Source organism: Simochromis diagramma, unplaced genomic scaffold (genome assembly GCF_900408965.1).
Source record: "Simochromis diagramma unplaced genomic scaffold, fSimDia1.1 OVJJ01000302.1, whole genome shotgun sequence".
Lineage (NCBI taxonomy): Eukaryota > Metazoa > Chordata > Actinopteri > Cichliformes > Cichlidae > Simochromis > Simochromis diagramma.
This window is the reverse complement of record NW_024386792.1, coordinates 12,254,965-12,282,793: the sequence shown is the minus strand read 5'-3', so window position 1 is coordinate 12,282,793 and position 27,829 is coordinate 12,254,965. Positions and strand designations below refer to the sequence as shown.

The window sequence follows — 27,829 nt, the reverse complement described above, 5'->3', positions numbered from 1 at the left end:
AGTCCCAACTTGTATAAAGGTAGCTTGTGGGTTCACCCTTTTAGTCCACAACAATCTTGGTGCCTTTTCAGCTGCATCAGTGATGTGCCTGATGGCTATCTTGCTGTGCAGTTCCCTGATCCCCAGTAGCTTGATAGACCTGTAGAGTGGCTCTCTGGCAAACTGTTGGCTGCTGACCTCATTCGGGGAGGAATGTAAGCTTCCCTCTTCCTCTCAAATGCCACTGACATCCCATCTTCCCAGCGAGCAGTCAACTCCAGGAGGACTACCTGCCTCGATGGCTCTGTCATTAGAAGAATGTTAGGCCTGATGGCAGTCACACCTATCACCTGGTTCATTGTCTGCTCCCCTCCACACCCTGTCGCATCTCAGCCGTTCTGCTCAAGTGGGTTCCCTCAACACCTGCTTGGATCACTTCCTGGACCACCCAGCTTCTGTCTTTCCCTGGACCTTGTGACATTGATGTTCTTGAGTATTGACAAGTCCTGCCTATCCTGTCACTACCAGCAAACTGTGCCACAGCCACTCATTAATCTGATCAACAAACTCTTTACGATAAATTTACAACACAACAATACCAACAGCACTCTGGAAATTAAGCCAACTGAACACAAAAATAAAAACTAAATAAGATAAAAACAAATGAAAAATAAGTCTCATACCACAGAACAAATAGTGTCATAAACTGATGGTGTTTTCCTAAATATTTCCAGTTTTCTTTACTTTTGCGTCATCACTTTTTGTGTGCAGTTGAATATCCTAAAATACTTCAAGAGTCCGATTAGTATTTTTAATATTTGTCAAATTTAGAATAATCTTTTATTTCTTTTTGTCATTTTCAGTTTTCATCTCCTCCCCGACTATAGAATTAGATGCCGAAAGAGGCGCAGGCTTCATCAGGCTGTTACTTAACAAGTCTTCATGGTCTCTGTCATTGGTTTTTATACTTGCAGTGTGTCTTAATTTTTCCATGAAGTGGACCATATCAGTTGGATGAATTATTCTAGTTGCTATTAAAGATACAGCACCTCTTCCTTAGTGACCAGCACTCGTGTTCTCTGCACCCTTTTAATACACAGAGGAAGAACCAGAGTTATGTAGGAGGGTTATTAGATTTATGAGGGGATGTGTTTTGGTTGTTCTTGTTTATTAGTGTGTCGGGCCATCTTGGACTCTTCAAACAGTGCTGCACTTTCTTTCCTTTTCTTTAATGACTTAGGCTGAATTATGCATGTGTACTGCTTGACCACAGGGCATTAAGGATAATGCGTTTGGCCATTTATCTTTAATGGATACCCATATGCATATGGGTAAATAGAGAGCGATTCCACTCGGAAATTCTCAGTACAGAGATAAAAAAAAAAGAGTTTATTTTCAAACTTAATTTTTGTCCATTAAGATGACAAGACAAGAATATAAACCACCAACTCAAGTCCCATTAGTAAACTCTTTGCAGAATTAGGACAGCCATTAAGTTCCCGGTGAAAAAATAAGCATTAGAGTACATGGATGCATTATTCTCTGCTGCGCTGTAACCGAATCAAAAAGCTGCCCCTGTCTGTTGTAATGAATAGAGGGTATTGGCTTTTCTTTATTTAAGTGTTTTAAACCACATGTCTCTCTGTAAAAAAACAAAACAAAACCCAACAACAGGTGAAATGACGCTTATTTGAATGTGATAAAAATGATTTGTTTATGTTTGCTTAAGGACACAAACTTCCCCATTGTTCTCTGGAAAAATACAAAGAATAGAATTGCTGGATGAGAGTTTAATGGTTGTTAGCTGCAGCACTATTATACACTGTGTGTGCCTATTTTATTGTGTTTGGAAAGTAATGGCAGCATTTCTAGGCAACAAAAGAAAAACAGGGTCAACAGACATCCATTGTATGTTGTGTTAAATTATTAGCCCTGGCAGTGAAGGGCAAACATTCAGCCAGGTGATCAGCTTCACATTTAAACGCTTTAAACGTCCACTTGAAAAAAGAATTGGGCTCGAGGATGAAAGATTTTTTTTTCGACTATTATAAGTCTCCCTATGTTCATCATCAGGGGTTTTTCTTCAAATTACAACCTTATAAAAATGGTATTAGTGAATACGTCCATTGTGGATCCTCTTTAATTAATACACCTCACTTAGAAACCTTCAAAAATAGCTCAGGTTGTTCTTTGGTCTAAGTACAAGTGTCCCCAGGGTTTAAGGTGCTTGTGTTATGAGGTATGTTGTGTATGATATAATTTTAATCATCACACTAGGGCTGTGTAGTACTTACAAACCTACTGTCAGCTTCTTCTTATTCACAGATGGATACTGTTTCTGATGCAACCCCCGAGGGACTTGTGTCTCCTCCTGAGATTGAAACACAATGGAAATTTCTGGCACAACTTCACCTATTGCTAAGTTTGTGGAGAAGAGCAGAAGAGGTTGAAGCTACAGCAACAACTTTATTACTATACCAGTGCAGATGTCGTCATCCCAGAATTGAACCAGGGATATTTCCCTTGTCGAGAAATGTGTAAACCATTACACTACAGATGCTCTCAATGTAATGGTTACATTATTTTTTCACCTGTGAGAAGTTTATGGAGTTTATTGCACTGCATTTCCTGAGACTAGAGCACTTCAGCACCACATTCATACATATGCTATCTCTTTTTTAAAAATGAGCCAAGGGAGACATTAGAAATATTTCCTTTTTTGTATTTTATTAAAAAAATACCAACACAACCGAAAAGGAAAAAAAAAAAGATATGTGCATTTAACAAAGAGAAGGAGATATACATACATTCTGAGTTGAATGAGAACATTATGCTTTGTGTACAGTCGTGCTGTATGTGCCTCAATCCCACAATCAAAACAAAACATCACAGTAAAAGAAAAAGAAAAATAAGTTATCTGATTCACAGCTGTATTGAAAAAGCAAAGGAGTGAGGAATAATAAGTTTCTTCAGTGCTGCTGTGTAAACCTTAAAATGCTAATAAGAGTTCTCAGGTGTGGTGACTTGTCCGGGAAACTGAGCAGCGTACGCAAAGGTTTGACTGACATAACTTAAATAACAGCTGCACGACGTAGAGGTTAGCCCACCTCTACTAGAACACCTCACTTAACATGTAGTAAGTACCACATTCACAGCCAGCAGACAACAATCAAAAACCGTAGCTCTCATATTTCCATAAATAAATAAAATAATCTATTACCTATTTACAGTGTTTCTCGATTAAAATTTACAAACGTAAAAAGACGACACCAAGATATATTTACAGAAAATATATACAGAAACAGTTCATAGAGCTGTGTAAGAAATCATCTACAATCACTTTTACCTTATTAATTATCTTCATAGCAAGAAAAAGAAAAAAAAGAAGAAAAAAGGATTTTCAAGCATTTTCTTCATTTTGGTTAACTTCAGAAAACGTAGCAGCTTTGGTGATTTACAGTGTAAACCATATGTAATCCACCACACTCATATCTTATGGATTCAAACAGAAAACATTAGAGATGACGGCAATATAAATGACTGACTGTCAAACTCTGTATGCAGGATAACAGAAGGCTATATATGATGCTGTGAAGACTATCAGTGGAGTGGGATTACTAAGGCATTTACTGTATGTGCATCCATAAACTTCACTAACCTAAAAGAGTGTGACTGGAAGGCTTACAGGAGTGTTAAGACAACATGGTTTAGGCCTTTCAAGTTAAGCTCATAAATCGGCACCTGAAGGTGTTGTAACAATCTGTATCTTAGCAAGAATGCCTAAAAAACATAGATCGCATCAAAAGAATCACGGCTCCAGGACTAAGAACATCATCTACTGAAACTATCCAATAGTCCTTCATTTAGTAATAATTTAGTGGTCGGACTGCTTTATGCCCTATTTTCCTAAGTTTCAAAGATTGTTTCCTTTTCTTTCAACCCTTTTGCAGGCTTGGACGGCACAGTGCTGAGGTCAGAGACATAAGCCACACAATGAGGTCAACGGAGGAAGGGAATGATGTTGTTAAGCAGCGGTTCTTGTTTCCAGCACTTCAAATAAAACGAGTTTTTTCTTCATTGGCAGGTCAAGCCATATCCGTGTCATCCATGCTCAGCATTTGCCGCTGGAAAAAAAAGGAGTAACATTGTATGAGCAAAGCTTTCAAACTGATTAATTAATCTTTATTTATTTAGAAACAATATTTCTAAAATGGTTTTAGGTTAAGATACCTCAGGATACACGTAGCCGTCAGAGCCATTCCTGCAGATGTGTAACTCATCCTCGGTGGTTTTCTGGTACACGGGGTTGTCAAAGTGGATGGTGTTGGTGTTCTTCCTATGCCAGTGTCTCCAGAGGTACATTGCTCCAAATACCACAAGAGCCATAATCACTGCAGAAGAAGAGAAGAGTTACAATGCCATTCAATGAAAAAGAGAGCAGATTAAGTATCCTTGAGTAAGTGAGCAGGTTTAAGATATCATGTTTTGTTTCACAGAGAGCTGTGAAGAGCTAAAAAGTAGGACTTACTCAGTGGCAACACAACGTAGAGAGCAACAGGGTGGGAGGGTGGGGCTTCTTCAGGCTGCACGGCTGCTTGTCTGTCACCTGCAAAAGCAGAAAATAAATGTTTTCTTCATACAGTCTCTTAAAAAACAATAACATCTTATTTGACATGAGCCAGAAGACAGTTAGCTTAGCGTCACACCCTGTGGAGAGAGTCTAGGAAGTTAGCCATAAAATTACCCATAAAGATATAACTCAACATCATATCACCCAATAAATAAATATCATTCAATAAAACTACTTTCAACCAGGCAGTAAGTAAGTAGTTAGCTTTCTGTTGTTGTAACAGTTGTAACAGTGCCAGTATACAGTAAATGTCAAAATAATAAATTCTATTTTGGCAAAAGATAGAAAAATACATACATACAATATGATACCAAAAGCAGCATCAGTGTTTTTGGCCACAATTTAAAAAAAAAAATCATAAATGGGATGAGAACAATAATCTGAGTGTCTAAAAATGTAAAGAAAGTTTCTGTACCTTGAGCAGTGACGGCAGGCTTCTCTGTTTTCTGATTAGGTTGCACAGTAGAGGTAGTTGTGGGTTTCTTGGTGGTTGTAGTTGTGGTGGTCGGGTCTGGCTGCCTGGGTGTAGCAGGATTTGTGGGCCCTTTTGGTGGGAGCGGAGCAGCAGTTTTGGGAGGCGCAGCTGTGCTTTCTGCAAAATAAAAATAAAGGGTTTAATTTCAGGATTTGATGTCAAATTCTATCTTTTTTAGTAACAAGAGGAGCGGACGTTTACCTGCCACGCATTTCTTCATGTCAGGTCCCAGGACCATGCCATCAGGACAGGCACAGGTGTATCTGGGAGACTGTGGGTCGTTCTGAGGGGCAGGTAGGCACAGGAACTCACAACCTCCATTTGTGCACCAGTTCGAACCTAAAATAAAACAGGGAAGGCATTAGAAAAAAAGATTCTAATTTCACAGATTATTTTTTAATATCTCTAATGTACAAATGTTTCCTTACTGGCTGGCTGCTTGAGGTTGTGGTGCAGTATGATGTCTTCTGGCTGGCCCAGGTCGTTTACCAGCTCAGTGATGTTGCTTCCTGTCAAGCGGTTGGCACTAAACACAGCAGCGTTGTTCATGTCTGTCCAAAATACTTTCTCCTGTTTTTAGAAAGAAATACAACTTGAGTTAAACCGATTAAGAATTAGTACAGCGCTCAACAATTGAAGCTCTGGCTTTGTATGTTAAACCATTTCAGATAAAAACCCTCCATGAACTTTGTTAGACTTGGACTGGCTGGTTTTAGCAATTTAAGAAAACAACTAGTGTTGCCAATAAGTCAGGCAGATTCGTGGTTCCCGTCCTGCAATCATTACCAAAAGGATTCATCCTTAGTGGCAGTTTAATCAAATAACAACAATCCCTTTGACCTTCACTGAGTAAAAGTTAATCTGGGAATACACTGCCTTCATCACTAACCTCAAAGACGGTCAGGGAGAGTGGGTGGGAGAGTTTTTCCTCATTAATAATGAGACTGTGTCGGGCCCCTCCATTCACATCGATGCTGGAGAGAGAGTGCAGCTTGGAGTCCACCCAGTATAGACGTTGGTTGACCATGTCTGGTAAGAAAATGAAACACACAAATAATAGTTTTGACTACGATATTTTCATTACACAGTAAATAAAAATCACTGCTAAAAATGCATTCAGGAAGCTGTGCTTACCCAGGGTGATGCCATTCGGCCACACAATGTTGTCTTTTACTAAAGTAGTGCGATCTGCACCGTTCAGCCCACTCTTCTCAATCTTAGCTTCTTCACCCCAGTCTGTCCAGTACATCAAACTAAAGAGGACACAGTAAAGAAATCATGAGGCTAAAGACAAAACGCACCAGTTCATGTCAAACTATAATAATACATTTTATTTATAGGCGCCTTTCAGACCCTCAAGGTCACCTTACAAAAACACATGAGCAATAGCAGCAAAAAATATATATTAAATATGGTAAAATAAAATTTAGACATAAACAGTCATAAAAGTATAAAGGCAAATATAAAAACTGGGCAAGGTAAAAATGGACTAAGACAGATCAGGTGTATGCAATTCTAAACAGATGGGTTTTGAGACGTGATTGAAAAGTGGTGAGACAGTGTGTGGTCCGGAGAGCAAGTGGAAGTGCATTCCAAAGTCTCGGGGCAGAACAACTAAAGAGTCTAATGGTAGTCAGGCGAGCAGGTGGAACTGACAGAAGGGAAGCTGAAGAAGAGCGGAGTGTGCGGAGGGGTGAGTATGTATGGAGAAGATCGGATAGATATGGAGGAGCAAGGTTATGAAGCACTTTGAAAGTGAGAAGCAGGATCTTGAAATTGACACGGAGGTGAATTGGAAGCCAATGGAGCTGTTTAAGAACAGGTGTTATATGTTCAGTGGATCTAGTGACATTAATCTAAGGAAACGTACTCGCTGTGATGTCTGTTTAAACACTTACTTGTTTACTGGATCGACTGTGATGGCTCGTGGCTTGTCCAGGTCCGTTGCGATCAGGGTCTTCTTCTTACTGCCATCCGTTGTTGCTACAGAAATAGTCTTCAAAACACTGTCAGTCCAGTAGATGTTGCCATGGATCCAGTCCACCGCAATGCCCTCTGGGGCCTCTATCCCACTGTCAACCACCACATTGTGGTGAGAGGAATTGCCAGCCACATCTATCATAGAGCTGGAGGAAGGAGGAAGGCAAGAGTGGAGATTAATTTCATCTTCATCATGGGTCTTGAATGAGAGCCACTCCATACTATGCAAAATGAAGCAAGAAACTCATAAAGAAGTGTAAAAAAGAAAGGACACAGACAAAGATTCTTACCTGTAGATTTTCTTCAGAGACAGGTCAGACCAGAAGATCATCTTGTTTGGCATATCCATGTCGAGAGCCACTGCGTTCTTCAGCTGTGGGATCACACGCACGTACTCGCTGCGGTCCACTGTCAGCTTCCTCACCTCGTGTTTGATGGTGAAGTACAAGGTGGGCGCTGTGCCTGGTGGAGGCAGAGGAGGACAGTTTGGTTAAACTTGCTTGTCTTGTCTGAAGGTTGCGTCACAGGATCAAGCGTTAAGTGGGTTTAAGTGGGCTTTCTTTCTAACATTACCTGATTCAGCCTTGCAAGTTTTGGTCGCAGGGTCAATCATATAGCCCTCTTCACAATCACACTTGTAGCTGCCTGGCAAGTTGATGCAGATCTGAGTGCAAGTGTCCGGCTCAGCACATTCGTCAATGTCTGCAGAATTGAAGAAGTTGGCTCATTTGTTTGTTTCTATTGTGCACATTGTTAAATGACATGTTTATGATTGTCTGGTTCTTAAGAGGCAGAATTTTAAATGTCTCCGTCCGCTCACCTTCGCAGGTTTTGTTGTCCGCCTTCAGCCTGTATCCAGCAGGGCAGGAGCAGTTGTAGCCAATCTTCAGATCGTTGCAGTAGTGAGAGCAGCCGCCATTTCCGGTCAGACACTCATTGTTGTCTGCAGAGACAAACAGGCAAAAAGCTTTCAAATAATATTCACGACAACCAAATCCTTAGCTGACCGGGAATTTACTCATTCAAACCACAAGCTATGTAGGTCAAGTCAGGTATTCTAGTCATATTTCCCTACAGGCTGGCAGCCATGAATGTGTACAAGATGACTTCACTTACCACACTCTTTCGCTGGTTCATCAGACCCGTCCTTGCAGTCGTTCTGCTTGTTGCACACTTTCTCCGTGTCGATGCACTCCCCACTGCGACACTGGAACTTGTTTGGGCCTTCACATACTGTGGAAGAGACCAGGGGAGTATGAATGAGACCGCAATGTAATCATGTGGGACTTTCTTTCTTTTCAAGAAAGAAGCTTTTGATTACAGTTTGTGGGTGAAACTCAATGAAATCTTTTTACCTGTATCACATTCAATCTCATCAGTGAAGTCCCTGCAGTCAGGACGTCCATTACATTGGAGGCTTTTGTTAATGCAGGTGCCGTCCTTACACTGGAACTCATCTGAGCGGCAAGTGGAATGAGCTGGAAGAGAAGGAAGAAGGTAAATGAACGAAAACACAAAAAGAGAGATGGAGAGAGAGAGTAATGGAGTAGAGATTAGAATAAGAAGAAGCATAATACCTCCAGAAAATATTTACTGTCAGTCTCCATTAAAAATGTAATGTGCAGGTTGGCTTTAACAATAAAGAAATTTTTAAAAACTCACTGCAATTAGCCTCGTCCGAACGATCCAGGCAGTCGAACCCTCCGTCACACTTCCAGTTGCCATGGATACAGTCCCCATTCACACACTGGAACTCGTGAGGTCTGCAGCGAGGCGTCTTCTCTGGCTTCCTTCCTTCACAGTTCTGGGGCCACTCGTCAGACCCATCGGAGCAGTCTCTGTCTCCATCGCAGCGCCATATCGCAGGCACACACATTGAGTTGTTGCATTGGAAGGAGCGAGAGTTACAGGTGGGTTTGGGACAGGACGCCTCATCTGAGCCATCTGAGCAGTCGTTGTCGCTGTCACAAACAAAGCTCTTGGATATGCACTGGCCATTGGCACAACGAAACTCACGGTCGTCACACTGCTTGGCCGCTGTGGTGAAACATGAGAGGAGGATAGGAGTTAGAAATCGATCAATTATGATATCAATAACAACACTTATTACATATTTATTTATATGTATTAACTAGACTTCAGGATTATAAATACACTACTAGTATTAGCTTCTTTTTTTTTAAAGATTACTTGACTTTAAGTCTGTTCTTCAAATCCCTTTTGAGATATTATTATTATACAATGAACAAAATTCATTCTTGCCAAAAACACTTTCAGTTAGTCGTGTCTTGTTTGTGGATGCTTTAGCATGAACTTTGAGGTGTAGAAAAACTCGGCTCTGGTAGAAAACTTACTGCAGTTTTTCTCATCAGCGCCGTTAGTACAGTCGGCTTTGCCGTCACAGTGCCAGTCTTTTGATATGCACTGGTTCATGGGATCGCCACAGTTGAACTGCGAATCCCGACAGATTTTGACTCCTGAGGAGAGAAACATGAAGCGTGACTCATTTCACGTGACCACAGAGAGAGACAGCTTTTTGCTATTATGTCGTAAAGCTTAACAATCATTTACTTGTAGAAGCTGCAGTGACTTTGTTAATGTGTTTCTGATTCCCTGTGGTGACAGTTTGATCCAAAAAATTTTTTAAATTTGAATTATAAGTTAGTGAACTTGCTGTTTTTTTAAATATTTTCTAAATATTAAAAAATTATCAGGAAATTGGTCAGTCAAGCATAAAAAAACCTCAAGAATCCCAAGTGTAAGGTGTAGCTATTATGTGATAACATACCGCAGCTAGCGGGCAGCTCATCAGTTCCATCACCACAATCATCACTTCCATCACAAATCCACCTGCGGGTGATGCACCTCCCATTTCCGCACTTAAACTGATTGGCGTTGCAGATGTAGGCTGCATCTGTGAAAGACAAAAATCACAACTGGAGTTCAGTGTGACGTGAGGACAAACTGCCACCCTGGTTTACATTCAATATCACCAGATCTTCTTATCAGCACTCATCAATTAGCTCACAGCTTATTGGCCCTAAAAAATGTTATTACTGTGCTGTTAATGAATGACTGAAAAATACACACGGAGGGAAAAAATTACAACTGAAGGCCACTGAAGTTCAGACAAACAACGGTGTAAAAAAGAAAACAAATCCAAACGTGCTAACAAAGGAAATTTGTTAATGTGTTACTCAGAGTCAAAGACAGTGAAGTACGGATAAGTGATGCTGTAAAAAAGGGAGAGAAAAAACAGGTTTTACTTATTGCTTCACTCAGGAAATTAACAAATTAAGTTATTGACACTGTGTCTCGTGTTAGAACTAATCAAAGTGACTTCAATATAAAGTATTTGGACAAAGAATTATTCCCCCGAAGTCATTCACATGCAAGGCCCAGTTTTTACAAACTTAGTCAAAAGATATAGACAAAAACAGAAAATGTATTCAGTCTCGTTCCTCTCTTCAGCAAAGAGTTGTTTATCTGGGTAAATACCCTGGTTTATGTGGCTTAAACGTGTGCCACATCAGATGTGTACAGATGGACCATGGCAAAGCATCGTTTTATGTTTTATGTAGGAGACAAACGTTTCACTACTGTGTTTAAAAGTTTAAAGCTTTGCAACCTTAAACTGACCATGGTTTCTTTCAGGCTCACAGGTCACGGCGGTCACCTCGGTGAAATAGCCATTAAAAAAAGCCGGACACTGCCCCAAATATGCGTCATCCTCCATCCCCTCCTCAGTGTCTGTCCCTCCTGTGACCTGGAGGCTTAGCTTATTGTCAGGCTATCCCTTTAAGACAATAGCATGGGAGGAGTTGAACCATCACACCACCAGTTGCTGATTGGTCCCAAAGTGGCATTCCTCATAACAGCATCACCACAGTGACCCGCAGATGGAGGCGGAGGCTCTAAACAGAAGAAATTCTGTCATCCCAGAAGTGTAAATGAGTGATGACACGTCACAAAAGAAACAGAACAGGTCTGACTGATTACGATAAGTTGGTGCGGATGGTTATAGCACAAAGAGAGGATGCTTTCTCAACACTTGATATGTGGCCAAGGGTTGCCTCCCTGCTTTCCTGGCACTGTGAAAAGTAACACTGAATTGAGAAATATTTCTTGTCTTGCTATTTTAGCAACATTTAGTTGAGTCTCAGTTTCCCTTAAAGGGGGGGGAAAAAACGCTCTGCATGTCCACTTCTGACACAAACGTAGGATGAAGCCTGGCAAACAGCCAGCAGAGGTTCCAGGAACAGACTTTCCAAAACATACTACAGAACTAACGCACATAGAGCACGTTATTCAGTGCTCAGTTTACATCTACAGCAAACTTTAAAGAACTCTCACTCATTTCCCCTTTATGAAGCAGCCATTTAAATTGAATCCACTGAAAAAAAGGAGGAACCAAAGCAGGTTAAAAGCTGCTTCTTCCCGATCTTTAAACTTTCAACCTCGTCCCCAAGGGTGGAAAATATAAACTTCCCAAGCCTATGTTTTCATTTTCCACTGCTAATGTTTCCCACAAGCCTCTTTAGTCTCTCATTAAGACTGCTAAGTAAAATGAGGTTTCCATGAACTCTTTACCGTAAGTCTTTCTCAGAGACAAAATTAAAGTTTGCACCTGGCTGATGACGGTGATATACTGGTAAGTTCTCTCTGTTTTGTGTTTGACATTTTTAGACCTCAATGTTCAAAAATTCCCCAACGGTTCGTGGCCTCGTTTGCCACTTTGTTCATAACATGTCATAAAGCAAATTTGTGAACACTGCAGTTTAAATAGAAACTGATCTTTATCACTTTTAGTCAGTTTATAATCTGAAAACTAAGTTCAGAAGTATCACTACTGCATCAAAAACTACCTCTAGTCTATCTAGTCAGCTAGAGCCTTAAAACCTAAGACCACAAACTGCCAGTATGTTTACTAGTTTGAACAGGATGTCAGACAGCTCAGGTAGAGCGTACTTTGTTTCTGCAAGAGAAAGTGCACCCTCCAGTTTCTATTTATACCCACAGTATAAACCTTCAAAGCCACCAGACCTCACACATACAACACTACCATACAAGGCTATTCAAGCACTACCTTAAACACATGCCCGGCTGCTATGGTTCAGTTCGAAATGTAGTAAAGCTGAAGCTTGTCTGCAGCAGAAACTGGCTTTACAGAATCAGTCACAATCAATGCTGAGTGACAACAATCATCCCTTGTGACTACATGAGACTTTGTTCTCTAACAATGCATTGCTGTCTTTCTGTGGTACGTGTCTGCAATATACACACACCAGAAGCCTTCATAAAGAGAAGGTTTTATTTATTCAATCATATACCCAGCAGTTAATTAATAACCAGGATGGATATCCATCACGAGGACCGGCAGCACTCACTTGTGCATTAGGTCTGGATTTATGATGATTAGTCCGGTCATGTAGCTGCACTTTATTGAGTCCAGTGGAGTCATTGCCTGATAAATGAAGACAGTAATGTGCTCGAATGACGTTAGATTGAAACATGCTTTGAACAAGTGCAAGACTTGATAATGAGGTGGCCATCTGCAGAAGAGCGAAACTTGCAAAGCTTTACTTTGTAACCTTCAAATAATTTTAGTATTTTAAGCCTATGTAAAGACTATGTTAATGCATGAATGATTCCTATACTCTAAAGCTGGAGGTATTTCTAAATAATAAATAGGCAAGACTATAAAGTGTCTCTATTTGTGAGTCACTGCATTGTAAAGGTTTCTTCTCCCATGTAGGAAAAGGGAGGCTTTTATTACACACACACACACACACACAGACATGCACAGCTATACATACACTAGCAAATATGATGAATGGAAGCGAAAATCTGAAAAGCTCTTGTTGGAAAGTACAGATTTTAGGGAGGATTAATGAAGCAGGGGGCAAAATTGTGCTGCAGAACATTGATTCCTCCGAGGGAGTTCACTCATTCAGTGACCATGTTTGAGGACGACAATGGTACAATGTAAGGATCAGCCCCAGACTTCACATGGCACAAAAGCCTGAATGCTAATGATATGAGGGAACAATTAAACACGTTTTAAATACCGAATCTTCATTAAATGAATGTTTCATTCCCTTTTTAATGAATGTTAATGTTTCATTGTGTTAAATATTCAATTTAAGCTATGGGTTATGGGATATATCCGCCTTTTTATTATCTGCTTTGTTCAGTTAATTCTCTTTAGTTCATATTTGTATTCAAAGGTTTCTGCGTCTCTTCTGGCTCAGTTTCCCCCATTTTGCGTCACAGTGGAAAACGTAGGCTACATCCTGTCTTCTGTGAAGCCTGGAAACCTCTGAGTGTCCAAACTGTCCATTAACATGTACATTAACTCATTCTTTATGCAGTCAGTAAAAGTACTTCGAAGCTATTTCCTCGGATATTTTTCAACAAATGTGCGCAGCTACAGTAAAAATGCAGACTTTCTTGCATCCAATTTCCTGCATCCCGCTTGAAGGAGGAAGCCTCGCCTTTCAGCCGCACCCTCCACCCCTCCCAGCTCCATTCGTTGACAACGGCCTTTTTGGGCCACGCCCACCCGAAACTCAAAGCCGGCCGGCAAGTCGAGCATGGTTGGATGTTCTGTTTCATTTTACAGCGAAACGAACCAATCAAAACGCCGTGCGTACATTCATTCATATATGCAGAAATCGTAATCCACGTTGTGGAATTATCGTCAAAATTATTGACTTGTATATCTTTATGTACCGATACAAAGAATCAGGTTATTACACCTTTCATTTAAAAAAAAGAAAAAAGAAAAGAAAAAACACGAGAAAGGAAATGCAGTTACCGTGAAATCTATTTCCTTACCTGTATGAGGCAAACAATGAATAAGCATCAACAGACACCAGCAAGCGGACAGCCCGGCGAGTCCCTTCCAAATCCCAAACATGTCCCGTTTCTTCTTATATTGTCAGCTACAAAATAGAAGTCAGCTGTGCGCACAGATGTGAAAAAAGAAGGAAGAGTTCGCGGTTGTATCTGTGCGTAAAAAGACTCAGAATCCCAGAGGAGAGTCACCCAGTGCTGGTCCGTGAATGTCGAGTGTGAGCAAAATATATTAAGGAGCCCGTGTCACATCTGAGCATTTTCTATGAGGCTGGCACGAGGGCGGTGCCAAACCAGTGGTGTGATGTTTGAATTTGGCCTTGAGCATTGCTTGGGGGTGGAGCCTACTGGTTCCATCACTCCACCATGAAAAAGCATAGCTTCCTCCTGTGTGTGTGTGTGTGTGTGTGTTTTAGAACGTATAATATGTCTGAAAGGAAGAGGAAACTATGACTGCACAATAAAGTATCTATCTGTAACACATTGATAGCACCTTTTACAAAAAAGCCGCAAAAGATACCACATGCAGTCTCACTACAGCCAGACTGACTGTGATGATAACACTTTGGTAAATGAAGACAACAAAAAGAGCAAGTGTGAGAGTGTGCTACAACATGTGGAGTTAAATAGTAGCAAGAAAGAAACAGTGATGAGAGCCACACACATTTAGAGTGTGGTTGTTGTACAACTTTCAGCCCCCTCCACCACCACCCTTTTATTCAACCTAAATTCCATATTAAAAACTAACCAGACAATTCATGAATGATTCTAACACAAAAATGACTGAAAGAGCAAAATAATGATGATAAATAATTCATATTAATGGGCCGAATGCAGCGCAGATATGTACGATACATATCTTTGTACTCCATCAGTTTCACTGCAGCCTGACCGCTCTCCTGATCATAATGCCTTGAATTGTCGGGATGCTTTAACTCTGACAAACTGCCATACTTTAGCTTACTGTATTAACCAGGTCTATGCAAAGGTTATTTGTGTCAACAGTCACTGTTCGATCTTCAAGCGCAGGCAGATCATTTGCAAAGCAAAATATCGGCTTTATAAGTGAAGCACTTTGTTTGCTGCAGAAAAAGCTGCAATTTACTGGAATCAGTCAGATACTCTGGGGGCCAGACGCCTCATGGATTCTTCTCTGGAAAACCTCTACAGCCAGGAAAAGTGGTCTGCCACATCACTGCCTCCTCATCCCTCCCCATAATGCTGCTTGATGTAACTCCTAAAAATTGAGTGTCTGGTTATACAGAAAAGTGATTCCAGGTTTTCCTGGCATGTTTTGGGGAAAATCACATTTTTAATAGGTTTGAGATCAGTGCCAATGACGAAGAGAGAGTTTTGCTTCAGAATACATGGACATGATACATATGTAGAAGTCAAATCAGGCAGATAAAGTGTTTTAGTGTTTTTAAAGTGCTGTGTGTGAGTGCTCCCAGAGTAAGAAAGAGGGAAGAGGAGCTGGGCTTGGCTCCTCGTAGGGGCAGGGAATAATCTGTGGGAGGCATTCCTGGAATGTAAAAAAAAGGCAGCTGGATTACATATTCTGGTTCCCGGCATCCCCACACACACTGCTAACACACACAGAGGCGCAGCTCTTAAACCATGTGTACACTTTAAATAGTGCCTACATCATGGCCGGTACATTTAGTCAAACATCAACTCTACTTACTTCCGTAGAGGCCTGTGAGTCATTAAAAGGGCTCCTTAATAATGACTTACAAACCCCATTTTGTCCCCTAATACAAACACAGTATCACCACTGCCGTTAACAGGTTGGACCTGTTCCACTCTAGTGTGACACTGGGCCACCTGGACATCAAACTGCTAAATGGAAGTAAGCCATTATTTTATTTTATTTCAGAACAATGTCAGTGAAAACGTTTTTCTTCTAGCAAATACATATTATCATTATATACAGTTGTTATAGATTTGGAACATACAGTGGTACCATGACTGGGGGAGCATGGGTGCAAATAAACCATATGCTGTTTCTCGTTGCTTGTTGCCATTAACATGATCTTGTTCTTTGACATAAGAGTGGGAATGTTATCCAGCATCACTCAGTCCTAATTAATCAGCAGCTTTCTGAATTATTGCCAACATTCTCCATCGTATCCTGATGACTACTGTGTCTCCAAGTCTCCCTATCTACAGTGTTGGTATTCTGTGTTCACACCCTGATTGCCAATCACTGATTCGTACCCTGAATTGATATTTTGCTTCCCTCCATTAGCAAACATATTAATAGTTGAAGATACCAGAGATGGAATAAATAGTGGACTAGTTCCTACTAGATAAATTTTCCCTGCTCTGTGAATTCAGGCAGCCTTGAATTCTTATTGACGCTCTTCTACTAAAGAGAGAACTGGACTCAGTCAGAAACACACCACATCATTAAATGCCTTGAGTTGTGAAAATTACGAGTGTCTCAGGGCCAACAAAGCTGATAAGTATGCACATGCATACGTAATTCGTGTGCACACTCTGATGCCCGAAGGCCAGATGTGATGGCAAAGCAGCTAATGTCTAACAGGTTCCAGTTAAAATACAACTAACAAATCAGAAATCGGAAGAGTACAGACACACACGCTCACACACTTACACAACTTTTTCCAAGAGCACGGGTGTGTCTTTATCTCAGTTTTGCGTGAAAGTTTTGCAACTCACAGTCTTCCCCTAATTCAGGTCTGTCTCTGAACATTTGTGGTTCTGAAATCATATAACATTGTCAGCCAAATTGTTTTTCTACTTAAAATCAGCACTTCTCTGTGCTGCCTGTGAACACAGTGGAACTTCCTTTAGAGTAATAAATTATTTTATTGCTGACAGAAACGCAGAAGTATAAAAGTTATTGTGAAGCCATTAAAGGGAACTCTTCATGGACTTGGACTTCAAGCTTCTTCTGACAAAAAACTCTTATTATAATTTAAAATTATACAAGGAAAAGTAAATAAATAAAATTACACACATATGTCCATGTTACCAGATATGTGTGCTGTTTGTGTGACGTGTATGTTCACTGCTTTGTCGTGGCAAAGAAGCCCAAAATTAGTGTGAATTACTTTTCCACTGCTACTGCTGCTGCTGCCCCTCCTCCCTCCGCAGATGTTAACAGCTGCTTTTAAGTTGCTGCAGGGGCAGTCCCAGGGTTTCTAGAAATAAGGAAAACTAGTTTGTCCCCTTCCTCCTCTCATCCTTATGAATCAACAATGTGGACCTTCTGGAGTCTGCGATGTGTACATCTCCTTAGGCATACTGTACATTCAGGAGCAAACATACATTTTAGGGGAATAGCAGTGCTGTTTGTCATCTGCAAGAAGAGTTTCTGTTTTGATTTGCTGGTATCACCATACTTGGAGTGAGACTGTTACAACATCTACTTTTAGATTCTCTTGGATGCTTTGACCATGGTATTATTAATAAGAGGATTAAAGGTATAAATGAACAGAAGGACTCCTGATTTTGTACTTCTGGGATTTTTTTTTTAACTCACTGAAGAAAGCTCTTTGGGTGTATGGGCTTAAAATCACAGCCAGATCTAAAGAGCATGAGTGTGAGTTCACTGGGTCAAGCCTAAAATATTTCTTCTATTTGTATGAGACTTCCTCCTAGTGGTGAAATTGGATAATTACACCTTCCCACGTGTTTCATGGAGGGAAGAAATAAATAGTTTCCCCTGAGATGTTTCTTACTTAGAAGACTAAAACTTATAAATACTTCCAAAACTCACTTATTGGGATTTCTTCTTGTTGGCCTCCAGCTGTTAGGAATACAATCTAATGGAGTAACATCATCAGCAACTAACTTTTCAGTTCTGATAAATGTGCCAATAATGCTGAGTAGTTGTTTATATTGAAAATAATTCTTTAAAGTTCTTTGCCCAGCATAATCTAAACTTCACACAGTCTCACACTAAAATAAAAAGAAAGCCGTTTAAAAGCTCAAATGAAAAAATGCCTTTAATCTAAAAGTATGCCTAATCTATGTCTCACCATATTATCGGCCCCTTAGTATCAACTGAGTGTCAGTTTAGATCATTTCAAACTGGTTTCCTGAACATGACAATGAGTTCATGTCACAGGGTGGAATGGACAAAGTTTAACTTAGTATTTTTATTTCCTTGCATGTAGTGTTTTGTTTTATTCTTTGATTTTTATTTATTTTTAACATGTAGTGTTTTATTTTGTTGGGTTTTTGCATGCTTTTGTTTTGTTATGTGATTTGTTCCGGGGAGATGCCCATTCCTCCGCCCCTCCTGATCATTAACCTGGCACACCAGAACGAAGAGTCAGACAGGACGACGACGATCCTGTTGGTTTCTGCGCCGTTTGGACTCTTATGGGACTTGATCTTCATGGCTGAGGCTAGTGCATTTTAGCTGTATTGTTTTAACTGCTTTTAATGTTTTTAACTTCATTTTTCTGCCTGGCCAGAGTATTTTAGTGCTTTATTTTTGTAAATAAAATATAGTTTTAACAACTTGAGTTTATATTTACTACTTCCCTTGGCTGCTCCACTGCTCTTCCCGTCATCCAATGAGGCACCAGTGGGATGTGGTGACATGGTAGATTTGCAGGATGGATGGGCAGCTGACAAATCTGCATCAACGGTGTGACACTGCCACGGTTTAGGTTAGAAACCCCAAACAGTGATAGCCGCATGGAGCAAGATCTCAGAGGAATGCTTCCAGCATCTTGTTGACTTTATGCCATAAAGAATTGAAGCATTTCTGGAAGCAAAAGGGGTCCAAGCATGACATTAATGCCCATGATGAGTGTATGTAAACTACGCTACATGTGTGGTAGAAGAGGTAACTAGCTATGTGTCCATAAATTATAATGATTTTGGAAGCGGTACATCCGTGCATTGAAATTATAATCTGAAAATACTCTATGCAGTATATCCAACACCACACAGCCACAGAGAGGAGCCAGTGTCCAAAATCCAAAGCAGAAAAAGTGCCGAAATAATGAAACTGTTCTGAAGTCCCAAAGTCACCACACATCAGCAGAAGAACAAGTTACATTACTCATGTATTACAACCTTGTGATTCCTGAATTCTACAATCAGCAGTTGTAAGTGCTCATACTGGAAGTGTAACAGGTAAGCCGCAGCAGCAAGGTTTTTATTCTGTAAAGTAGTGGAGAGTGACTGGGCCTCAGCTCCATCGAACCTCAGACAAATAAGAGCTTCTGAGAAGTCTGGAAACACCCTGCGTACACAGCTGGCTGGCTTTCCAACCTAAACAGTCAGAAACATGTGATGTACACACACCTCAGGAATCACAGCAGGTCCAGAGACTGTTGTCACAAAACATCATCAAAGTGAGGCAGAGGTGAAACATCAGCTCTGTTCATATCCAGAGGATATACGGAAGGTCAGGCAGCAGCTTAGACTGTGTTAAAACACAGCTCAGTTGGCCTTCAGTGTTTACTTCCTTAAAGGTGTGAAACAATACTGAGTAAAGCACAGACTTCAGGTTATGTAAGGAATTATTTACAGTTTGTCCAAGAATTAGAAAATACAGGTAACTGATTTAAAGGAAGCTAATGTTTTAATAGTGAAACTTATGATGGCAATATTTGACCTTAAGACCCATGTTTGACATTTCAAACATTTTCTGTAACTCAGTGAGTATTACATGGTTACGTTTATTCCAAGATTTGGTCATGTGTCCTCCTGTTGGCATCCATAAGTGGATACGACAAAACAGACAATTGGTGGCAGTATAGTAAAATGTGGTATTAATATTGGTCATCAATACCAATGCATTAACTTTTTATATATAACTTTTTTATACAGGTCTTGGTGGCAGGTTCAATCTCATAGCCCTCTTCACAATCACACTTGTAGCTGCCTGGCAGGTTGATGCAAATCTGAATGCAAGTGTCCGGCTCAGTGCATTCATCAATGTCTGCAAACAAACAAATAGAAGAAAGAACTTGGCATCTTTGGATTCTTAAAAAAAGTAGTTTCTAATAAACTTTCTTAAATCACATGTTTATGACCCATGGCCTGCTTGGTAGGGTGCAGAAATGTGTCTGTTCTCTCACCTTCACAGGTTTTGTTGTCTGCTTTTAACCTGTATCCAGCAGGGCATGAGCAGTTGTATCCAATCTTTAGATCGTTGCAGTGGTGAGAGCAGCCGCCATTTCTGGTCAAACATTCGTTGTTGTCTACGGAGACAAAGAGGCAGAAATATTTTAAATAATATTCATGAACAAAAGATGATTAGCCAACTGAAAACTCACATGCAGAAGCTTTGCTAATGTGTTTCTGAACATAACAATCAATGATCAGTAATTTTCAGATAGGTGACACATAAAAAACACTTATTTAATCTAACACCGCATCTTTAGTAAGTCTGCTCTTTAGCAATGAATATGGCCCCCACTTCTTGTATGGTGCCTGACAACATCGGGACATGCTATTAACGACTGATGTCATCGGGTATCTCCTCACAGATCTGGACCAGGGCATCACTCAGCTCCTGGTCAGTCAGAGGTGCAGTATGGCTGTGTTGGACGAACTGAATCATAATATCTCCAGAGCTGTTCTTTAGGATTAGGCTGCACAGCAGAGGTAGTTGTGTGTTTCTTGGTGGTTGTAGTTGTGGTGGTCGGGTCTGGCTGCCTGGGTGTAGCAGGATTTGTGGGACCTTGTGGTGGGAGTGGAGCAGCAGTTTTATCTTTAAGGGGAGGTGCAGCTGGCTGAATTTCAAGATTTGATTTTAATTCCATCTTTTTTAGTAACAAGAGGAGCGGACGTTTACCTGCCACGCATTTCTTCATGTCAGGTCCCAGGACCATGCCATCGGGACAGGCACAGGTGTATCTGGGAGACTGTGGGTCGTTCTGAGGGGCAGGTAGGCACAGGAACTCACAACCTCCATTCGTGCACCAGTTTGCACCTAAAATAAAACAGGGAAGGCATTAGAAAAAAATATTCTATTTTCACAGATTCTTTTTTAATATCTCTAATGTACAAATGTTTCCTTACTGGCTGGCTGCTTGAGCTTGTGGTGCAGTATGATGTCTTTTAGCTGGCCCAGGTCCTTTGCCATCTTAGTGATGTCGCTTCCTGTCAAGCGGTTGGCACTAAACACAGCAGCTTTCCTCATATCTGTCCAAAATACTTTTTCCTGTTTTTAGAAAGAAATACAACTTGAGTTAAACTGATTAACTATAGACAATCATTCTTTACAATACAATTATTATAGTTCTACAACTGTTTATAACTTGCATAGTTCATATTTCATATTTCTGTATAGTTTTCATATTTATATCCTGTACATAGCTTGTACACTCACTACAGCCTCTACATACTTATAGTTATAGCATATTCATAACATACCTTCATACTGTGTACATTGTAACATACCTATAATAGACCCATTTTGTAACATATCTATGTATCTTATTGCTAATATATATTTTGTAATATATCTATTGCTAAAGCACTTTATGGATGGATGCAAATGCAATTTTATTGCGTATGACAATAAAACTGAATTCAATTCTATTGTATTCTATTGACAATTAGTGCGGTGCTCAACAATTGAAGCTCTGGCTTTATATGTTAAACCATTTCAGATAAAAACCCTCTATGAACTTCGTTAGACTTGGACTGGCTGGTTTTAACCGTTTAAGAAAGCAACTAGTATTGTTAATAAATCAGGTAGATTTTTGGTTCCTGTCCTTTTCCTCTTGCTTAGTGGCAGTTTAATCAAATAACAACAATCCCTTTGACCTTCACTGAGTAAAAGTTAATCTGGGAATACACTGCCTTCATCACTAACCTCAAAGACGGTCAGGGAGAGTGGGTGGAAGAGTTTTTCCTCATTAATAATGAGACTGTGTCGGGCCCCTCCATTCACATTGATGCTGGAGAGAGAGTGCAGCTTGGCGTCCACCCAGTATAGACGTTGGTTGACCATGTCTGGTAAGAAAATGAAACACACAAATAATAGTTTTGACTACGATATTTTCATTACACAGTAAATAAAAATCACTGCTAAAAATGCATTCAGGAAGCTGTGCTTACCCAGGGTGATGCCATTCGGCCACACAATGTTGTCTTTTACTAAAGTAGTGCGATCTGCACCGTTCAGCCCACTCTTCTCAATCTTAGCTTCTTCACCCCAGTCTGTCCAGTACATCAAACTAAAGAGGACACAGTAAAGAAATCATGAGGCTAAAGACAAAACGCACCAGTTCATGTCAAACTGACACTAATCTAAGGAAACGTACTCGCTGTGATGTCTGTTTAAACACTTACTTGTTTACTGGATCGACTGTGATGGCTCGTGGCTTGTCCAGGTCCGTTGCGATCAGGGTCTTCCTCATACCGCCATCCGTTGTTGCTACAGAAATAGTCTTCAAAACTCTGTCAGTCCAGTAGATGTTGCCATGGATCCAGTCCACCGCAATGCCCTCTGGGGCCTCTATCCCACTGTCAACCACCACATTGTGGTGAGAGGAATTGCCAGCCACATCTATCATAGAGCTGTTTAGAGGAAGGCAAGAGTGGAGAGATTAATTTTATCTGCATCATGGGTCTTGAATGAGAGCCACTCCATACTATGCAAAATGATGTAACAAATCCATAAAGAAATGCAACATAGAAAACACAGACACAAATAGACTTCAGCAAATATAAAGAAGTATAATTCAGTTATAAAGTAAATAAAAAGGGTAATTTAATACAAAGTGAATAAATAGAGGAGAAAATTCATATTAATTTCATATTAATTTAATAACTGAGCCAAGTGCAAGGTTATAGACCAGGATAAGGGACACAGATAAAGATTCTTACCTGTAGATTTTCTTCAGAGACAGGTCAGACCAGAAGATCATCTTGTTTGGCATATCCATGTCGAGAGCCATCGGGTTCTTCAGCTGTGGGATCACACGCACGTACTCGCTGCGGTCCACTGTCAGCTTCCTCACCTCGTGTCTGTTGGTGAAGTACAAGGTGGGCGCTGTGCCTGGTGGAGGCAGAGGAGGACAGTTCGGTTAAACTTGCTTGTCTTGTCTGAAGGTTGCATCACAGGATCAAGCGTTAAGTGGGTTTAAGTGGGCTTTCTTTCTGACATTACCTGAATCAGCCTTGCAAGTTTTGGTCGCAGGGTCAATCATATAGCCCTCTTCACAATCACACTTGTAGCTGCCTGGCAAGTTGATGCAGATCTGAGTGCAAGTGTCCAGCTCAGCACATTCGTCAATGTCTGCAGAATTGAAGAAGTTGGCTCATTTGTTTGTTTCTATTGTGCACATTGTTAAATGACATGTTTATGATTGTCTGGTTCTTAAGAGGCAGAATTTTAAATGTCTCCGTCCGCTCACCTTCACAGGTTTTGTTGTCCGCCTTCAGCCTGTATCCAGCAGGGCAGGAGCAGTTGTAGCCAATCTTCAGATCGTTGCAGTAGTGAGAGCAGCCGCCATTTCCGGTCAGACACTCATTGTTGTCTGCAGAGACAAACAGGTAAAAAGCTTTCAAATAATATTCACGACAACCAAATCCTTAGCTGACCGGGAATTTACTCATTCAAACCACAAGCTATGTAGGTCAAGTCAGGTATTCTAGTCATATTTCCCTACAGGCTGGCAGCCATGAATGTGTACAAGATGACTTCACTTACCACACTCTTTCGCTGGTTCATCAGACCTGTCCTTGCAGTCGTTCTGCTTGTTGCACACTTTCTCCGTGTCGATGCACTCCCCACTGCGACACTGGAACTTGTTTGGGCCTTCACATACTGTGGAAGAGACCAGGGGAGTATGAATGAGACTGCAATGTAATCATGTGGGACTTTCTTTCTTTTCAAGAAAGAAGCTTTTGATTACAGTTTGTGGGTGAAACTTAATGAAATCTTTTTACCTGTATCACATTCAATCTCATCAGTGAAGTCCCTGCAGTCAGGACGTCCATTACATTGGAGGCTTTTGTTAATGCAGGTGCCGTCCTTACACTGGAACTCATCTGAGCGGCAAGTGGAATGAGCTGGAAGAGAAGGAAGAAGGTAAATGAACGAAAACACAAAAAGAGAGATGGGGAGAGAGTAATGGAATAGAGATTAGAATAAGAAGAAGCATAATACCTCCAGAAAATATTTACTGTCAGTCTCCATTAAAAATGTAATGTGCAGGTTGGCTTTAACAATAAAGAAATTTTTAAAAACTCACTGCAATTAGCCTCGTCCGAACGATCCAGGCAGTCGAACTCTCCGTCACACTTCCAGTTGCCAGGGAAACAGTCCCCATTCCCACACTGGAACTCGTGAGGTCTGCAGCGAGGAGTCTTCTCTGGCTTCCTTCCTTCACAGTTCTGGGGCCACTCGTCAGACCCATCGGAGCAGTCAATGTCTCCATCGCAGCGCCACACCGCCGGTACACACATTGAGCTGTTACACTGGAAGAAGTGAGGGTTACAGTTGGTTTTGGAACAGGAAGCCTCATCTGAGCCATCTGAGCAGTCGTTGTCGCTGTCACAAACAAAGCTCTTGGATATGCACTGGCCATTGGCACAACGAAACTCATGATCTCCACACGGCCCGGCCGCTGTAATGTGATAAGAGAGGGAAATAGGAGTTAATATGGGTATAAAGGTGGAATTATATTAACTAATTTTTTCCTACTGTAATCTACAGGTAAAAAGCACACAATCCCAGTCAAGTCTAGTTTTTCGCATCAGTTACTAAGCTTTCTTATGTAACCTCACTGGTAATTATATTGCAATGCACTGCTGTTATAGTCAGCTTTTCGACCACAGTGCCATTTCTCTGCGACACAATGGTTCACATAGTTATGAACTGCTAAACCATTTCCCAACATGTTGTAGCTTTCATTAGTACCAAAGCAGCTGAAGCGGATAAAACAGCCCCTCTGCTACTTAACTGACCAGATCAATTTCCCAGAAGTTTAAATGACTTGATGCTGATCTCTGATTAAAAAGAAGAAATGATCTGTTTTTGTGTCAAAATGCAGGTAACAAGGTGCTCAAAGATACAGTGGGAATTGTATAAAAAGTAAAAAAGCTCACTGCAGTTAGTCTCATCTGAACGATCCTGGCAGTCAAACTTTCCATCACACTTCCAGTTGTCTTTGATACAACCCCCATTCACACACTGGAACTCATGAGTTTGGCAGCGTGTTTTCTTCTCTGGTTCCCTTCCCTCACAGTTCTGGGGCCACTCGTCAGACCCATCGGGGCAGTCAATGTCTCCATCGCAGCGCCACCACGCCGGCACGCACACTGAGTTGTTGCACTGGAAGGAGTGAGGGCTACAGGTGGTGTTGGAACAGGAAACCTCATCTGAGCCATCTGAGCAGGTTTCGTTGCTGTCGCAAACAAAGCTCTTGGATATGCACTGGCCATTGGCACAACGAAACTCATGATCGTCACAATATTTGGCCGCTGTGGTAAAACAAGAGGGGAGGATAGGAGTTAGAAATCGATCAATTATGATATCAATAACAACACCTTGAGTCATTGCAATGGAAGGAGTGAGGGTTATAGTTGGGTTTGGGACAGGAAGCCTCATCTGAGCCATCTGAGCAATCGTCGTCACTGTCACAAACAAAGATTTTAGGTATGCACCGGTCATGATCTCCACACTCATGATCTCCACACAATAACAACACTTATATATTTATATGTATTAACTAGACTTCAGGATTATAAATACACTACTAGTATTAGCTTCTTCTTTTTTTTAAAGATTACTTGACTTTAAGTCTGTTCTTCAAATCCCTTTTGAGATATTATTATTATACATTGAACAAAATTCATTCTTGCCAAAAACACTTTCAGTTAGTCGTGTCTTGTTTGTGGATGCTTTAGCATGAACTTTGAGGTGTAGAAAAACTCGGCTCTGGTAGAAAACTTACTGCAGTTTTTCTCATCAGCGCCGTTAGTACAGTCGGCTTTGCCGTCACATTGCCAGTCTTTTGATATGCACTGGCTCGTGGGATCGCCACAGTTGAACTGCGAATCCCGACAGATTTTGACTCCTGAGGAGAGAAACATGAAGCGTGACTCATTTCACGTGACCACAGAGAGACACAGTTTTTTGCTATTATGTCGTAAAGCTTAACAATCATTTGACTTTGTTAATGTGTTTCTGGTTCACTGTGGTGACAGTCTGATCATTTCCTTCATCATGCACATCATCCAAAACTAAATATTTTTAATTTGAATTGTAAGTTAGTGGACTTGCTGTGTTTTTACTGTTTTCTAAATATTAAAGAATTATCAAGAAATTGATCAGTCAAGCATAAAAAAACCTCAAGAATCCCAAGTGTAAGGTGTAGCTGATATGTGATAACATACCGCAGCTAGCGGGCAGCTCATCAGTTCCATCACCACAATCATCACTTCCATCACAAATCCACCTGCGGGTGATGCACCTCCCATTTCCGCACTTAAACTGATTGGCGTTGCATATGTAGGCTGCATCTGTGAAAGACAAAAATCACAACTGGAGTCCAGTGTGCCGTGGGAGTCCATTCATACCTTGCTGAGCATTTGTAGTAACGTGTCGGACATGTGCAGAAGAGGCATAGCGGATATACTGGACAAAGGATGTTGAAAGTACAGCTGCCAAGCAGGAGGAAAAGAGGAAGACCACAGAGAATATTCATGGAAGTAGTAAAGGAAGATGTGCAGAGGGTTGGTGTGATAGAGGAGGTAGGATAAGGTGAAGGCTGATGATCTGCTGGGGGGGGGGCTGATAAAAGAAGCAGCCGAAAGAAGAAGACAACAGTGTGTGGGTATGAAGCTAAACTGTGCCAAATATAACCGTTCACCATAAAACTATTTGACACTATAAGCCAAGCAAAGTGTTTCTGACTAACAAACAAACATCTGTCCTAGAGGGAAAGTTTTTTTTTCTTTTTTGCATGTAAACAGATGTACTCTTGGTTTTATCACACTTCTCCTTTCTTCATAAGTTTTAATGAAGCACATCAAATCTATTACAACACAGGAGGAAAGAAAGAGTTGGTGAAAAGTTCAATTTCTTACCAGTTTCAGACGAACAATGAACAAGTGTCAAAAGACACCAGCAAGCAGACAGTCCTACGAGTCCCTTCCAAATCTTAGACATGTCGTCTTTTATCTTCTTTTTCTTTTTCTTTGACAAGAATAAAAAGATGACTGTGAGCAAAACTATATAGAGAGCCTCAGTCACATGAGTGTTGCACCAATCCCAGCTGGGGTGTTTGAAATTGGGAGCAAGCAGCGCTGAGCCCACTCAATGTGCTTATCTTCGTCCCAACCAGTGGGTTTTCCACTCTCTCTCTCTCTCTCTCTCTCTCTCTCTCTCTCCCTCTCTCTCTCTCTCTCTCTTTCTGTGTAAACTGACAAATACCAATGAATATACCTGTATGTTTTATAATGTTGCTCACAGATTTAAAAGGCGTTTTTGGAAACAGTTTTTTTTTATTGGCAAGAAGAGTTATTGCTGTAACACGGGCTGATAGGCAAAATATAAAAGAATGTTTTTCTACATTAGCAACAACACCCCCAAGAGTAAAAATCACTTTTTCTTTTTTAATCAGAGGTAAACATTCACTCTTTCAGAGTATCCGCTCAGGTGATGATATGGACGATCACATTATTCAGGCAGTACTATGGAGACAGGGTATCTTCTCCGGGAGGTGTTGGAAGGTGGCTGGGGCACTAAGTAAGCCAAAAGGAAATGTGTCAAATTGGTAAACACCATGTGGAGTGCTGAAAGAGGTCTTTGTCATTAACTTTGAAGATAAAGGAATCTACCAGTAGCCATTTGTTAAATCCAGTGTCATTAAAAAACACGGAGTGGACAACAAGTACAGGAGACTAGATGTGAGTGACACTGGCTTTAACATATACACACACGCTAGTTCACAATAATA

General features: G+C 40.8%; 2 protein-coding genes across 5 annotated transcripts; both read right to left on the bottom strand.

Moving 5' to 3' along the window:
• Positions 1-2,684: 2,684 nt before the first annotated feature.
• On the bottom strand, positions 2,685-14,018 carry ldlrb (low density lipoprotein receptor b). The gene is made up of 18 exons (XM_040024552.1): positions 13,902-14,018; positions 9,853-9,978; positions 9,419-9,541; positions 8,727-9,101; positions 8,420-8,542; positions 8,181-8,297; positions 7,885-8,007; positions 7,638-7,766; positions 7,355-7,526; positions 6,983-7,210; positions 6,219-6,337; positions 5,974-6,113; positions 5,513-5,654; positions 5,286-5,423; positions 5,025-5,201; positions 4,508-4,585; positions 4,210-4,370; positions 2,685-4,103 (listed from the first exon to the last, which is right to left on the bottom strand). Exons 1-18 carry the CDS (start codon positions 13,981-13,983, stop codon positions 4,065-4,067), a joined length of 2,592 nt encoding a protein of 863 aa, XP_039880486.1. The 5' UTR covers positions 13,984-14,018; the 3' UTR covers positions 2,685-4,064.
• A 5,430-nt stretch (positions 14,019-19,448) lies between these two features.
• Positions 19,449-27,179, bottom strand: LOC120729101 (low-density lipoprotein receptor-like). Of its 4 annotated transcripts, XM_040024548.1 has the most exons (18): positions 26,958-27,179; positions 26,265-26,390; positions 25,823-25,945; positions 24,975-25,349; positions 24,119-24,493; positions 23,814-23,936; positions 23,575-23,691; positions 23,279-23,401; positions 23,032-23,160; positions 22,749-22,920; positions 22,212-22,439; positions 21,978-22,096; positions 21,733-21,872; positions 20,934-21,075; positions 20,711-20,844; positions 20,397-20,592; positions 19,988-20,110; positions 19,449-19,848 (listed from the first exon to the last, which is right to left on the bottom strand). In XM_040024548.1, exons 1-18 carry the CDS (start codon positions 27,037-27,039, stop codon positions 19,706-19,708), a joined length of 2,970 nt encoding a protein of 989 aa, XP_039880482.1. In that variant the 5' UTR covers positions 27,040-27,179; the 3' UTR covers positions 19,449-19,705. The 4 variants fall into 4 exon arrangements, with proteins under 4 accessions (XP_039880482.1, XP_039880483.1, XP_039880485.1 ...); XM_040024549.1 differs by lacking the exon at positions 20,397-20,592 and having other exon boundaries at positions 19,450-19,848; positions 20,707-20,844; positions 26,958-27,178; XM_040024550.1 differs by lacking the exon at positions 19,449-19,848 and having other exon boundaries at positions 20,016-20,110; positions 20,329-20,592; positions 26,958-27,178.
• Between the last annotated feature and the right edge of the window lie 650 nt (positions 27,180-27,829).

Bases quoted from the DNA above. Each gene is read 5' to 3' on its own strand.
- LOC120729101 (XM_040024548.1), bottom strand. From the start codon at position 27,039: ATGTCTAAGATTTGGAAGGGACTCGTAGGACTGTCTGCTTGCTGGTGT. The intron at 24,494-24,974 runs GTGAGCTTTTTT...ATCACATTACAG, and splicing joins TTCAGATGAGACTAACTGCA to CGGCCGGGCCGTGTGGAGAT. The intron at 22,440-22,748 runs GTAAGAATCTTT...TCCTCTAAACAG, and splicing joins TCTCTGAAGAAAATCTACAG to CTCTATGATAGATGTGGCTG.
- ldlrb (XM_040024552.1), bottom strand. From the start codon at position 13,983: ATGTTTGGGATTTGGAAGGGACTCGCCGGGCTGTCCGCTTGCTGGTGT. The intron at 8,008-8,180 runs GTAAGTGAAGTC...TTGTCTCTGCAG, and splicing joins TGAACCAGCGAAAGAGTGTG to ACAACAATGAGTGTCTGACC. The intron at 4,586-5,024 runs GTACAGAAACTT...CTGCTTTTGCAG, and splicing joins GCCTGCCGTCACTGCTCAAG to GTGACAGACAAGCAGCCGTG.